The following is a 15,602-nucleotide window of genomic DNA, read 5'->3' on the forward strand; positions in this document are numbered from 1 at the left end:
TGCTGCAGCGAGGCAGAGTGTGCGAGAGGGACTGTGTGGGGGGGAGGAGGAGGGTGTTACCTGCAGAGCGCCGGGGTGCTTGCTGCTTTCTCCTCGGCATGCTGGTGCTGCCGCCTCCTCCTCCGCCGCCCTCCTCCTCTGCCGCCGCTGGAGAGTTTCCGCACAGGACTCCTCTTCCAATCCCACTCTTTTCATGCAGAAACAAACACACGCGCGCACACGCACACACACGCACACACACACACAAATACAAAAAATAAAAAAAAAAGGAAGGATGAGGGAAGGGGGAGGGGGGCAAGGAGAGCGAAAATGGGATTCAACTTCTAATGCCGCCTAGGAGGAGAGAGGGAGGGTGGGGAGGAATGGGAGAGAGGGAGAGGAGGAGGAGGGGGGGAGGAAGAAAAAAAAAGTTTGCTTGGCTTCTCTTCTCGGCGGCTCGGCCCCCCCCCTCCAGGTCGGCTCCTGGAGATGCGAGTGGGGTGTGGAGGGAGGGGGGGGTGCTGGGGTGTGGGATGAGGCCAGCCACAGACGGGTGACAGGGATGCCAATTTCCGCCGCCACTCCAAAAACTTGCTTAGGAAATGTTTTCATTTACAAGGTTAATTTTCCTTCCCTGGATCTCTCTCTCTCTCTCTCTCTCTTTTTCTCTCTCTCTTTTAAGTTCCTTAGAAGACAAAGCTCTTCAGTCCTCTGAGCAGCAGCAGCAGCAGCAGCAGGGAAGATGCAAGTGGAGATGTGCAAAATAAATAAGATGGGATCAGTTCAATCTGCAGCCCAAATCCATTATCTTTCGTTCGTCCTTTTTTATTTCCCCTCTCTCTCTCTTTCCCTTTTTCCCCCTCCTTTCCTTAATCACTTCTTCTTCGTCTTGGTGGAGAACTGAGCAAGCAGCAGCGATGAGACGGTAAATTCAGTCACTCCCCCCCTCCCCTCTCTCAGCCTTTCTCCAAGATCAAAGAGTCTCAAAGCGCAACTTTCTCTCTCTCTCGCTGGCTCGCCGGCTTGTTTCAAGCTCGTGGATTTGTGTGGTGTTGTTGTTGGGTTTTATTATTATTATTATTATTGCGCTGAGAATAGTTTTTTCATTGTGCAAAAAAAACCGAGGTCGATCCAGGCTCTCCTTCTCCTCCCAGCACTTAGTCTAAGAGCAAGAAAGCAAAGAATATAAAAAAAGGAGTAAAGCCCCCATACATACATAGACACCGGATGGGAAATGTCAGTCACTCCTCCACCTTCCAAACAGTCACAGATCAAACAGTGTCACCACCGGAGAGGACTACTTTTCTGCTTTGCTGCCCCCTTTTTTTTTTCCTCCACAAATCGCAGCTTCTTCTGATACTAAATATAATGCAAACACATTTTTATCATGGATTTTTTTTGGCTGATCTTGATCTGCAATAGAAAAATAAAATAATAATAAAAAAAAAAGCCAAAACCAAGAAAAACCCCAGAGAGTGTGTGCAAAGGGGGAAAAAACAAAGATATTCACTGAGTGGGAGAGATTAACGTGAACTGTTCCCCCCCCCCTTTAAACTCCTGGGAGAGAAAGAGATCCACTCTCCCTCTCTTCTCTTTTCACTGAAATATAACACACATTCAGATCCCAGAGCTTTCAGACAGTCTCAACTGATAGACAGACACATCGAGCTGCTTTTCCTGCTTCAGTTTCTTACTCCTCCTCCTCTTGCCAACGTCACCCTGACAATTACAAATAGGTCTCACACAAACCCATACCTGTCAATCTTTTTAATTGCTTTGTTTTCATTTTTTTCCAGGGCTAAACAATATGAAAAAAAAAAAGAAGTCTTAATACAGCATCGCATAAAAGATTTCTCATGTAAGGCACACATGGAGGGTTTTGTCATTGTAATCCACTCGCTAAGTACCGTGCAAGACGCATGTGCTGATTTAACTTAAGCAGAGGGTCTAGTTCTGGCAAACTTAAAAAGCAGAGAGATGAGAGCTAACCTTGGCACGTACATAACCAGCCCTGGATTTAGGATGAGTTGTGGGAGAGTGCACCTCACCCTTCCTGGCAAATACCACCAGATTGCAGAGCAAGAGCTGCAGCATTTGAAAGGCTGCTAAAAGATTTTGCACAATTTATGTTTGGGGATACGCATACTACTGACTGCAAGAATAGGAGGGTCTTTCTCTTTGCCTTGTCAACTCAGGAAAGCAAATAAAAAAACCAAACACGGGGTTCCTAAAAGGAAACGCTTGAAGCTACAAGTTTGCTTCCTCTCGGGCAAAGGGGAGATTTATTATATTTTTAATTATTAATACCATGCAAGTAAGAGATGAGCTGTGCATATGGACACGGGGCAGTTAATTGGAGGAGAGTTGCACACGAGGTCTTTCCCAACCCCACTGCAACATCTGTCTTAAATAACCCCCCACCTTCTTCTAAGACCAAGCACCAGAGACTGGGCATTTTTTTTAAGACACTTCAGACCTTTGACCCACTTGTAGGGTCTCCCTCCCAGAAGGGTTTGTGCCCAAAAGCTTGCAAAGACCAGTTTTCAACTAACATTTCCGACTGTTTAGTGGGTCTAATAAAAGAGGTCACATCTGCCCAAAGAACCTTGCCTGCCTGTCCTGAGACCAACACGGCTGCAGCCAACCAACAGCCCCCCCTCTCCCAAAAGTAATTCTAACACTGCAGGGTTGGTTGAAAACAACAAAAATCCCTATTGCAAAGATCCGACAGAATTGGTTGGGGGGGGGGATATTTTTGGCCAGAAGGCATTATTTTTTAATGTCACAGAGAGAGGGGGAAGGGAATTCATGTGCAAGACAGAGCTCCTAAATCCAGAGGGGACGCAAAGTACACGTCGTGTGCATCGGGGCATCTCCCAGCTGGAAGGGCAGACAGCGTGCGGACACACAGAGATCCCGGAGATGCTTGCCAAGTCTTTCCTAAATCGCGGTGTTTTTTCCTCCTCTCCCAAATCGGCGCGCGGCATCCACTAGCGGTTGCTAGCGGCTCTGGGTTGATTCGTACCACCTTGCGAGGAAGTGAACGTTTCGCACGGAAGGGGCGGCGCCTCTCGCCGCCGGCAGCTCCCTGGCAGCTCCTAATAACAACATTACAAGATTAGCTGCAACTTCTCTTCACTACTCTTAACCTTATTGATCTGATAATTTATGGGGGGGAGAGAGGGGTCTTCTTTTCTTCTTGGGGGTTTTTTCCCCCTAAAAAGGGATCATCTTGCGTCTTCTATAAACTAAAGAGTGGGGTGGAGGGGGAAATCCGCTGCATTTTTAGATTCATTTTTTTAATCCCTTCCTAGGAGGCAGCGTGCCCATTAAAAAGCCACCCCACTCCCCCACCCCCCCAAAAAAGCTAAAAGCAGCAAATCCAGCCTTTTGCACATCGGGAAGAAAGACGTCCTTAGCTGTAGGGGTTAGCCTCGGTGGGACTGTGCAGAGGTATTGCAGATCACACAAACACATGCACAGCTCTTTTTTTTTCTTTCCTCTTTTTTTTTTTTTTCTGCTGCGGCAGCAGCTTTGCTGGCTGGACTGTGCTAAGAGGGTGAACTTTGCTCCTGTTTCATGTTAGTGACGGGAAATGGAAGATCAGCTCCAGGGGATCATCTCGCTGGTGCTGCCGCCGCTTCCTCTGGTGCAGGCGTGTGGTGGAGGGGCTGGGTTGGGAAGTCGGCAGGCAGGCTGCAGCTTGCTCCATTAGACTTTATTTACATACACACTAGCTATGTGCAGAGAGGAGCTCTGCCTGTGCCTCTGAGGTGGTGGTGGTGGTGGGTTTTGGAAGCTGCCTGAAGAAGCCTCCTCTAGCTGGAAACCTCCTGAGGGCAGCGAGGGGGCATGCAGGAGGTCTAAGCCGGGGAATGGGTTTGAGTGCTAAAGGCAGCGCGGTGCTGAGGTGCTGGGGAGCCCGGTGCCGCTGGAGGCGGGAGCAGCAGCTGAGTCCCTCCTGGTCCGGCGTGGCTGGAGGGCGGCCTCGGCCCATCTTGGACATGTCCTACTCCCGTCACTTTCTGGATTTCCAGGGCTCGTCTATCCCCAGCTCCATGAAGAAGCTGGTGGTGACAAAGCTGAGCTCAAACTTCCGAGACGCGGTTACCCTGCGGCAAGACTCGCCTGTGCCACTCCCGGGAGATGGAGACCTCCTTGTCAGGAACAGGTGAGAGCCCCCCCTCCCCTGCCGCCCCTCGCCCTGGCCTCGGGTCCTTCTCGCCCCAAGCCTGCTCCCCCCGGCTCCTCGCACCCGGCGGGCCTCTCTAACACACACACCACATGCTCACTCACTTTGTGATCACACACACTCACTTTGACTGCACACAGACACACACATGCTCACTTTGTGATCACACACATGCTCACTCTTGACCTCACACACATACACATACTCATTCTGTGATATCACACACATGCACATGCTCACTCGTATTGTGATCACACACGGATGCTCACTCTTGATCACACACACAGACACTCATTTTGTGAAATCACACGCATTCACATGCTCTCTCATTTTGTGATACACACACACGCTCACTCACTTTGTGATCCCATCAAGTTGCACCAGCTGCCATCTGGCGACTGTTAATTTAATTTTAGTATTATTGTTGTTGTTTTGAACGTCTGATGCCACCGTCCTTTCTTCCCCCCCTCATCCCCCGTGTGCTTGCGTGTGTGTCTGTGTGGGGAGGGGGGTCTCTGTGGGGGTTGCTTTGGGGGTTGCTTTTCCCTTGCCCATGCAATGAAACACATCAGGCGCTCTCGGGCGAAGGAAGGAGGCAGCTTCTCCCCCCAGTTTTACTTCTCGTTTTGCAAGACTGGAGGAAAGGCAGCAGCATCTGCAAGCTGAAAGTTTTCCCCTTGAGTTTTTTTTTTTTTCTAGGAAGGACTAAAACAACCAGGAAATGACTTCTAAGTCCCTCCCAGGTTTCTGTCTGTCTGTGTGCTCGTTACATGTCCGTGCAGCCATCCACGGACGTGTCACTCTCCTTATCTTCGCCATGTCGATGTCTTTGTGACACCAGTGCCTGGGCACGTTACTGTAGCCCTGGGCTTGGGTGGGGGCCGGTATGTGTTGCACACATGCACCCATGTGGGGTGGGTGTGGTGTTCTGTGTACAACCTTGTGTATGTTTCCTTCCTGTCTGCTGCCTCTTTTTTTTTTTTTTTTTTTGTGGAGTGGTCCTCCACGTCACTAACCCTTACTAAAGAGTGAATCAACAGGAAGGCAAAGGGATCTGAGTGTGTCACCGCCACCCTCCTTCCCCGTCACCCTTCACCGTGTCGGCACCACTCCATCCTCCTCTCCCCCTCCTCCCTCAGCTGCCAAACCTAACATCAGGAAAGCAGAGCCTTCCAGATGTGTCCTGAAGCTGTTAAACGCCGCACGAGCCTGCCTACCCTTTCAGGGAGTTTATTACTATTGTTAGTCTCGCCTGTGAAGTACGATCCCTAAATTGTTGGCTATTTTTACACTGAAAGAGGGTCACGCTGGGACTCAGGCGGTGACATTTTGCTTAACATAATACGCAGTAAATTGTGTGCTCGATGGTACTGTATGTTCAGCGTCTTGATCAGCTCACAATAAAGCGAGGGCTGCGAGGACAAAACGTACCTTTCTCCCAGAGACTTTATAAACCTATTTATTTTTATTGGATCCCTCCTAGATGTTATCGTTCCTTAAGATAAAAGTAGGGCTTTTAAAGGTCAGAGGTTTACCAAGCCATGGGGGGAAGCTGAAACTCTGGAAGCCCTGGAGCACATTGTGTGGTTGGTGCAGTCGAGGGGAGAAGGGAGAAGAGAGCCCTTTCAGGGGCTTGCAGAAGAAAACAGGTCAGACCCCAACGTATAAGTAAATAACCCCAAACTTGCCCTTCCTAGAATCGGGGAGGACGTCCCCTAATAAAGCACACTACCAGGCATGAAAACAAAACTGGAAGTGTATTAACTCTTTGGGTCTCTTATCGGTATGGTGTGTATGCTTCCATAATGGGTGTAACATGTACGATGCACAACAGGGGAGGGGGGGAGACTCGATGCATTTCTCTGCAAAGCTTCCTACAAACTTTAACCCGCTATTTTGCGCGGGGGGGGAGGGGGAAGAACCTCAAACACCGACTTTCTGCACCCACTAATGCCAGTACTGGCATGAAATACTCCTGAGATGGGAGTGGTGTTTGTTTATTTATTGGAAGAGACCGGCTGACTTGCGATGGAAACAGTTACAAAAACTGTGGCGAGTCTTAGTGGAGGCGAGCTGGATGTTAGAAGGCTGCTACGTCGTTGTTGTGTCATCCCCTCCCCCACACCCCCTTGCCGTCTCTCTTCCCTCCCTCCTCCTTTCCCTGTGAAATGTGGAGGTTTATTAATGTAATTTATTTTGTTTTCCCTGTAACTCTTCCTTTCATCGCCCCGCGCCCCTCCCCAGTCCCTGGGTGGGCTCCCTGAGTGCTGGGAGGACAGGCACACCCCACGGTGGGGAAGTCACCCGAAGGGAAGCAGGAGCTGGTCCAGGCACTCCGGCAGGCAGCTGCTGTGTGTGAACCATCACTTTCTAGGAAGGGGTGGAAGTGGGAGAAGGGGATCCACTGTAAGTTTGGAGTTCACAAGTTGAGTTGACCCGAGGTTATTTATTATGATGTCTGGCGATTTTCAGACACACCCAAGGACTGTACATCTCGCATAGCCAACCTCTGCTTCTGTACAGCAGGAAGCAAGCCCGGAGTGTTTCCCCTTTCGCTCTCCCACTCTGGGAAGCTGTTTGCCATCCCGAGGGGACCTGGCTTTATTTAACCACATTTCATAATAGTTAAAAAAAACAAAACCAAAAACACCCAGGATCTACAAAACAATAACAATAAATGCCTTGAATTTCCAGAGTGCATTGCCAGATTTGTTCATTTTAGTCCCAGTCACGCCCATGAACAGTATTAATTGCTTTGAGCTTTTTATGCAAAACAGTCCTCATTCACGGTAAAATCTACTTTGGGGTTTAGGGAGCTATGGCAGGGGGAGGTATTTGAGTCCACGTATTTACTTATTTGTAAGTAAGATGTCCTTCTGTTAAGTGGAACTTTTTCTCCACGCCCCCCCCCCTTTTTTTTTCTCTCTCTCTCTGGAAAAATAACCCAGGAACCTTTCCTTCTGTGTCTTGGTTCTTAGCAGAAAAATCCATCATAGCTTTTATTCACAGAGAAATGCTTTTAAACCAGGAATCGATTTAAAACAATAAACTTTATCATTTTGATTGTGTGGAGGGGTGGGGGAAGGAGGGAGGAAAGCGAATAAAACCCTTAAGGAAGCCATTTCTGCTTCTGATGTGCATTGGTCCTGTTCGCAAGAGAGGGAAGGGGCTTCGGTTTTATTACAGAAGGGGATGGGGGGGATATGATTTCCCTAAGTTATGGGCTGTTGTCGAGCTCTTTGTAATGGAGTGACAGATTATTTCGTTTCCAAAATTTTTTTTTAACGATTTCCTGTTGAGGTAGAAGATAATAGGAGGGGGGGGAGTTTATTGAAATAAAAAGGAGAAAGGTGGCGGGGGGAAGAGATTTGACCCAGGAGTTAGTGGCGCACAGGAGGAGTGGGGAATTATTTCTGCTGTTTGGGTTGAGCATTGCTTTCTTTCTAGCGTGCTCCTGCTTTGGGCGACTCTGTTTTGTCTGCACGAGAGGCTCTTCTGCTGGATTTCGGTCGCTTACTTTGTGTTGTGGGGCGAGAAGCAGCATTTCCTCCCCTCCGCAGGCTCGCCCTGCTTTTGGAATAAACAGCACGAGGGGGGCTCAGCCCGGCAGTGTAAATCCAGCGGGTGACTCAGCGCCTGCAATTATTTTGGGAGAAGCCAATCCCGATTTAGCGCCTTTGCTCAGGTCTTCAGCTTTTGAGACGTACTGAGCGCCGGGCCTCTGCAGCTGAAACAGCACTAACGCGAGGACACGGGCAAGTAGGGAGAAAGCGGGCCACTTCGGAAGGATCGTGAAGGCGCGCGCACACACTCACGCACCCACTAACCCCCCCCCACACACCCCTGAAAAACCCACTCACACGCACATTAAAAAACCCACTCACACACTAAACCTACTCTCACACGCACATTAAAAACATGCTCTAACACACACATATATAGTCGACTCCCTCACTAACACACCCAGATATTAAAAGCTCCCACTAACAGACACGCATTAAAAAAACCACTCTCCCACACTAAACCCATTTTCACACACACATTAAAACCGCCCACTAACTCGCACACGTATGTTAAACCCACTCACTAACACACACATACTAACCCCCCACTACACATGTACACATGCATTAAAAAACTCATGTACACACCTTTAAAAAACACCAACACGTACACGTGTTAAACCCCCCACTAACACACGTACACCCCCCCAAAACATCCACCTACACATATTAAAAAACCTACTAACACACACAAATATTAAACCCTCTCATTAACACACGCACATACTAAACCCCCACTAACACACATTAAGAAACCCCCCACTAACACACATACACATACATTAACCCCCTCACTAACACACACGCATTAAAAACCCCCACTAACACACGTACACATATTTAAAACCCTACTAACACACACACACACTCTCGCACTTAAAAAAAAAAAGCCCCGCTAACACTCCAGGCATTTCCTTCTTGCCCTCCTGAAGTCACCTCTCTACCTCTTTTCGCACTCAGAAGTTTACAAGCCGAGCTAAAACTTATTCCTACTGCTTTTTTTAAAAAAATTGTAAAGAAAAATCAAGGCGTCTAAAAATGCCTGGCCGTATCACGCGCCTCCTTAGAGCACCTTGAATGACAGGGTTTAAAGTTAAAAAAGGAGGGGGGGGAGACAGATGATACGGTCGAATTCAGCCGTTTGATTATTCCCCCACGCGGGGAGTCGAGGGGGAAACTCACCATTGCTCGTAATAAAAAACCAGCCCCTATTCTGCTCCCAGAAGCGTGAGTTTAGCAATTAGGAGTGGGTGAGAAGAAGGGGTTGAGTGTGTGGTGGGGTGTGTGTGTGGGGGGGGGTTGTACTTTTAGCAGCCCGGGAGCCCCTATTGATTAATGATCATCATGCTTCCACCAGCCCAGAGAGAATCGTTTCGCAGGGCAGAGGCAGCTTTGAAGAAGCCCAGCTTGGGGCTGCGGGGGGGGGGGCAGCAATTCTCACCGGCTCGCATTAGCCAGCACTTGCGCGTTGCTTTGTTTCCTCCTAGCAGCAGATGTGCTGAGGACCGGCGCCCCGGTGCAGACAGGGGAGGGGAAGGACCGCGGGGGGAGAAGGAAGCGTTTCTTCCCTGCCCCGAGCCCACGCCTGCCTCCAAATCCCGCCGTCGGGTCGCGACCGAGGGCAAAGGCATCCGCGGGCTGGAAGCGGCCCGGGGCTGGAGGGGCGGAGGCGGAGGCAGCCGGCTTCGCCCCCTGACCCGCACCGGGCACCTGCCCGCCGTGCCCCGCAAGGTGCCGCGGTCCCGGCCGCCCTTTCCCCCGCGCGCCGCGGGCTGGGCAAGCCGGGGAGCGGCCCTGCCCCTGCGCCTCGCTCAGCGGCGTCCGGGGGCAAAGGCGCCGGCAGCAGAGGGGAAAGGAGCCCTTTTTATTATCATTATTCTTTCTTTTTTATCTTTTCCCCCCTCCCCCCAGGTGCAGCCGCATCCCCAGGAGGGAGCTGCCGCTCGCCCCCGCACTGGGCAGCCCCCCGGAGCCCCGGGGACGAGCTGGGGCAGCCGGAGCGAAATGTGCCTCGTGCAGCCAGCCCGGCTCCCTGCTCGCAGCTCCCCGGGGCCCTGCGGGCGCGCTTGGCCGGGGGAGCTGCTGCCGCGGCCCCCCGCGCTTCGAAGAGTGGGACGGGGACACTGGGGGCACCAGGGCCAGAGCCGGGAGACTTGCTTTGTTAGGAGCACTGAAGTCAGGGCAGAAGGAGGGGAAAGCAACACTCACCCTTCCTCCCTGGCTGGATGCTCGTGCCTAGATAGGGCTGTCTCTCCCTCTGTGCACACAAGCTTTACCTTAGCGCAAGTCTGAGACCTTCCATGGCATGGAGAAGTGAGGAATCCAAATAAGCAAAGCATTTGGGAATTGGGGGGGGGGGTTGGTTTTGTGGGGTTTTTTGGTTTTTGTTGTGGGGGGGGTTGGAGGGTTTTTTGCTTTTACTTCTCATTACTGTATGCCTAAGCAATTTCCCCTTACACCCGCACACAGCATTTGACCGTATGGCTAAGCATGACAATTAAAACTGCACCATTTGCGTACTTCTCCAGCTTTTCTCATGACATCAAATACATCTTTGGGTTGTCACTTCCACATGGAGTAAAAAAAAAAAATCCTGGCGCTTTTTTGCTGCCTGCTCTCCTTGACATTTTCTGGTTATAAGAAAACTCTCCCCCCCTCTCTTCCTCCTTGTATATCAAGGTATTTTTGTTACAAGTGCCTTTAACATGGGGGAGGAAATGTTGGTAAAATATCTTGCGTGGAATACCATAATGAAACTTCTCCTTTGGTGCCAGTCAAGTTTAGTATAGATCGGCGTCCTTTTTTTACTAAACATGCAGCATTCATTTTCACCTGTTAGAGGTCAACAGGGCTTCTAAACATTAAATGCTTCATCTTACAATTTCAGTCCTTTTTTACAAGGTTGTTTTGTAGCTCAGCGAGTCATTTATATAAAGAAAAATATTTTCATGTTGGCATTAACTGCATCAAAAGGCAAATTTGTTATAGTGGCTCCATCCATTTAAAAAAAAAAAACTTGCCTGCAGTAACATGACCTTGCAAACGACATCGATAGTTAATATTATCATTAGTCATTAATGGTATTACTATAATCAGAAATGTAAATTTGTTGCCAGAATCAACATATTTACCACTTTACACATATTTTATTTCACGGTGCTTTTACATCTTTTGTAAAGGGGTCAGTTAATTTTTGTCCTTCCACCTCATTCAGAATTATTTTTTTATTTTGGGGGTAGGGTGGGGGTTTCCATTTAAAATGGATGTGTATACAATGCTTTTTAAAGACTGGAGCTATCTAGAATAGTAGAACAGTTAAATAAAAAAGTCTGAGGAAAAATTCTTGTTTTATTAATACATTCACTTCTTTTTAAGTAGCATGATGTAAACAGTTTTCCCAACTATCAGTGTATTTGAAAAAGCACCATTACGACTTCTTATACCGTAAATTAAAAGGGGAGATTTTTCACAGGGCAAAAGTATTTGAGAAGGAAAGCATGTTAACAATTTTTTGTTTTCTCCTAGATTTGTCGGCATTAATGCATCTGACATAAACTACTCAGCTGGTCGATATGACACTTCAGTAAAACCCCCATTTGATGTAGGTTTTGAAGGTATTGGTGATGTGGTTGCCTTAGGGCTGAGTGCTAGTGCCAGTTACACAGTGGGCCAAGCTGTGGCGTATCTGTCACCAGGGTCTTTTGCTGAGTATACTGTTGTGCCTGCCAAAAATGCAGTTCCTCTACCCTCTGTGAAACCCGAGTTTCTTACTTTAATGGTAAGCGGCACTACTGCGTACATCAGTCTAAAGGAGCATGGAGAATTATCTGAAGGCAAGAAGGTTTTGGTCACAGCAGCGGCTGGAGGAACAGGCCAGTTTGCTGTGCAGCTTGCAAAGAAGGCAAAGTGCCATGTAATTGGAACTTGCTCTAGTGATAAAAAGGCTGGTTTTCTAAGATCCATTGGCTGTGACCATTCTATCAACTATAAAACTGAAAATGTTGGTGCAATTCTTAGGAAGGACTACCCAGAAGGCGTGGATATAGTGTATGAGTCTGTTGGTGGAAAGATGTTTGACTTGGCTGTCAACTCCTTGGCTACCAAAGGGCGTCTGATAGTTATTGGGTTTATCTCTGGCTACCAAACCCCTACTGGCCTTCAGCCTATTAAAGCAGAACTGCTGCCAGTAAAACTGCTGAAGAAATCTGCCAGCATCCGGGGTTTCTTCTTGAACCATTACCTTTCCGAATACCCAATGGCTCTGAAACACTTGCTCAAGATGTGTGAAAATGGAGAACTGGTCTGTGAGGTGGACCTTGGAAACTTGTCTCCAGAGGGCAAGTTCACTGGCTTGGAGTCTATATTCCGTGCTGTAGATTATATGTACATGGGAAAAAACATTGGAAAAATTGTAGTTGAATTACCTCACTCTGTCAACAGTAAGCTGTAAAAACAGAACAATGATATAAATCAAAAGGGAGAGAAAATGGGCACGTTGTGCCCCAGAATTACTAGAAACAATTTATTTAACACACACAAAAAATACCCCTTGGTAATGGATATTATATTAAAAAAAGCATTCGGGTGTTAATAAAAACTTTTGATTGTTAAAACACCAAAAAAAACCCCAGCTAAATTAAACCAGTGTCACTGGCAAGAACTTAAATGTGCCTGTGTTCAATTCTGTAACTTTTTACAGGCTGTGTTGCCCAATCTAATGTTAGAGGCAACCATTCAAAATTCAAAAACATTATTCTGAGCAGTTAAAATAAGTCTGGCTGCAAAGGCTGATCCAATCAGTCTTTCTTCAGTTTGATAACATTTTACAATCCAGTTAGAAACATGTTATATAAATTATTTAAACAGAAAGAAAGAGACAGGCCATGATCAAAATGTCCTTAGTTTACAGCAAACAAGTAAATATATATATATTCACATCTTGTAGGAGTTTTGTTATTCTATGATATTTCCAGAAAACAGTAAAAAATCATAATTTAAATGTTTTGGGTAGCAAAGCTGGTAATAATACTAGGGTTACATTGTACACATGAGTCATATTCCATAATCAGTTATTTATGGAAAATGTATCCTCTGGTTCTAACATGGCAGAAATATAGAAAAAAAATCCACACATGATTTTTTTTCTTTTACTTCCAAAGGTACAATTTACAAATAACTCTGCAGCTTTCACTTCAGCCTTTGGTTACAATCTGGAACATTCATTTTCTAGTTTTGCCTTGATGTTTCTTATTATTACTGTTTATGCTCTATTCTCTGCATTAATGCGCAAGGCAGGCTGACTGCGCTACAGTTTTGAATTGTGTTCACATGTACAGAGGTCATGTACTAAACTAAGTATTTAATAAAGTCCAGAAAAATATCCCCATGTGTGTAGTATTTTTTCATGCTGATACAATTCTTGTAGATTAGCTTTCCTATAGTAGTGCAGCTTATTGTAGCATACTTGGCTAATGCTTAATATTTGGTCTGGCTTCTCATGGTATTTTTTCAGTAGTGCTGCTTTGTAGGCCTCTTAGTAAATAACCAGATAGTTTTTTAGTTCAACATACATATCAAGTATACATAAAACTGTAACTGGGGAACAGGTTCCACAATAGGTACAGTTAAAAAGTTTGTGATGTTTTGAAAGTTATTGATGGTTTAAGAGCTACTGCTACTTGTGCATATAATGTGAATACTTCCTAGGTGTGGTAAGGTTTTTCAAAATTAAAATATTTTGAACTATGCCTATTGTACCTCTTTTCAGTCTAAGTATATACAATTTAGAGACTGAGCCATCAGTACCCACTGAAGTCTGAGATTTTTGAGTTTAATGTAATTAGAGAACACAGAATGAGGCACCCTGCTGGTACCCAGCAATCATAGGATGTTGCCATACTACATGGAAAAAAATACTGGGTTAATTTTAATTTTGGGCGGTAATCAGATCTGGCTGTACACATAGGTTGCAGCTTCGTTAAAAGGAATATGCAATAAGAACTTCAGCAATTCTAATGTAAATGGGGACTACATAGAATTCATTTTCCAATTTCTGACCTCGTATTGTATTCCCACTGCAATGTGATGTACATCAGATATTGCTGTTTAACAGATACGTACCCAGCCCAAGAATCATACCTGTTCTGCCATGTTTGACTATATATATTAGTCATGCTGCTTTGGGCTATTCAGGAAAGGTTTTGTCTCTCTTACATTTACCAAGTCACGTAGATCTTGCTGTTCCTTTTTTTTTTTTTTTGATGGAGGGGTTTGGGGGAGTGGCTTGTTTGTTTGTTAGTTAAACATGATATTACTGTAAAGCATGTTTTTTGGTCATTGGAAAGTATGTTAAGTTTAGGATGTACAACCAGATGCTAGGAGGCAGAGAATCTCACTACTTTGCAGGATCAGTTCCTAATCAAAGATTATTAACGTTTTTATTTTGTGGAATGTTGTCTTTCCTTACGTTCAAACAGGGGACATCCTTGAACAATAAACATTTCTGAGAAAAAGCCCAATTTAGACCAGTTCCTTCAAAAGTCAAGATAAGAATCAAAGTTAAGTCTGTGGCATGCAAGAAAACCTCATGGGGGAAAATTTGTTCAAATTAGATGCCTCGAGTTGAGCACAAAATCTACGTTTGGTTACCTAAGTAAGTGCCCAACTGTCAGAAACACCAATTAGCTGTAAGTCAACAGATTTGGGGGCCCCTTTATTCATCCAAAATGTTGGGTCCTAGCATCTTTTATATATGATAATATGAAGTCTGCAGGGCATTCTGTGTTCCTTTAACACAGAATGTGTTACTTGTTTTAACAATCTTCAGTAATACAGTCATTCCAAGCTCCACCACTACTACAACTAAAATGAGAGAACAGAAACACCTTTAGCACTTTTCTACATGTATGTTCAAATGTGACATTTTTCTTAGTTGTAATGTTGGTTCGGAAGGGGTCATTTATCATTACTTTAATGCTCTGTATTATTACCACATTTCAACTTCTTTATATGTAGAAGCTGAATGCCCAGTTTAGCGATGCAAAAGCATTTTTGGATTCTAAGTTGGGCTATAGCAGTTGGTTTGTCATATTCATCAAACTCTTACATTATGCTAAAGAGGTATCTTAAGTTATGCATGATTGTTCTTCCATGAATGAATCCAGGATGGGTAGTGATCTATAAAGCTAAGAGTTATTACTGATTCCTTTAGATGATTGAAGAAAGCAACAATACCTGGGGGGGAGGGGAGATGAGAGAAATGCAGGTATTTCTGAAGCGTACATATGACCTTATTGCTGTTGCAACCAGTGACAATTCTCAGGTGTAAGAAGAAGAAAACAACTTTTTCTATTTCATTCAAAGTACATATTATAAGCTGGCTACAGCATGTGTAAGGCTGATTTTGAATAAGTGAGCTATGATGGATTTAAATAATACTAAAATATTAGATGGACAGGAAAACGTATATGGCATGCACACAGTGAGGGTTTAAATAATGATAGGACATTGAACGCACAAGGAAAAGAAATACTGTAGACTCACAGCAAGGGATTAATAACAATACACTTAATATGCTTGCAGAAAAGGTGTATTAAAAGCTGTGTGCACAGTAGGGACTTAAATGATTAAAAATAATAATACATTTGCCTGGGAAGTACTAAGTATACTATACGTAGAGAGCAGGGATTTAAATAATAATAATATTAATAATAGCTCATTGAGATGTGGTTGCTGGCACTACATCCTAATTTTACCTTTCCAAATGAATTTGCTACGGCAGAATCTAACATTGCTTGTTGAGGGATAGCGGCGCTCCCCCTTCCAACACACACACACACACACACACACACACACACACACACACACAC

The 15,602-nt window shown here is 45.7% G+C and overlaps 2 protein-coding genes across 2 annotated transcripts in view; one reads left to right on the forward strand and one right to left on the reverse strand.

Annotated features, from left to right (window-relative positions):
* The window catches only part of TSHZ1 (teashirt zinc finger homeobox 1), a 65,837-nt gene extending 63,296 nt beyond the window's left edge, over window positions 1-2,541 (reverse strand). The window contains exon 1 of the mRNA XM_019544941.1: window positions 61-2,541. Coding sequence (XP_019400486.1) covers window positions 61-100 — 40 coding nt within the window. The 5' untranslated portion in view covers window positions 101-2,541. The remainder of the gene's footprint in view (window positions 1-60) is intronic.
* A 31-nt stretch (window positions 2,542-2,572) lies between these two features.
* On the forward strand, window positions 2,573-13,114 carry ZADH2 (zinc binding alcohol dehydrogenase domain containing 2). Its single transcript, XM_019544954.1, has 2 exons — window positions 2,573-4,150; window positions 11,260-13,114. Exons 1-2 carry the CDS (start codon window positions 3,855-3,857, stop codon window positions 12,182-12,184), a joined length of 1,221 nt encoding a protein of 406 aa, XP_019400499.1. The 5' UTR covers window positions 2,573-3,854; the 3' UTR covers window positions 12,185-13,114.
* The last annotated feature ends 2,488 nt before the right edge of the window (window positions 13,115-15,602 follow it).

This window comes from Crocodylus porosus, unplaced genomic scaffold (assembly GCF_001723895.1).
Source record: "Crocodylus porosus isolate Cpor-Errol unplaced genomic scaffold, CroPor_comp1, whole genome shotgun sequence".
In the NCBI taxonomy this organism is placed as follows: Eukaryota; Metazoa; Chordata; order Crocodylia; family Crocodylidae; genus Crocodylus; species Crocodylus porosus.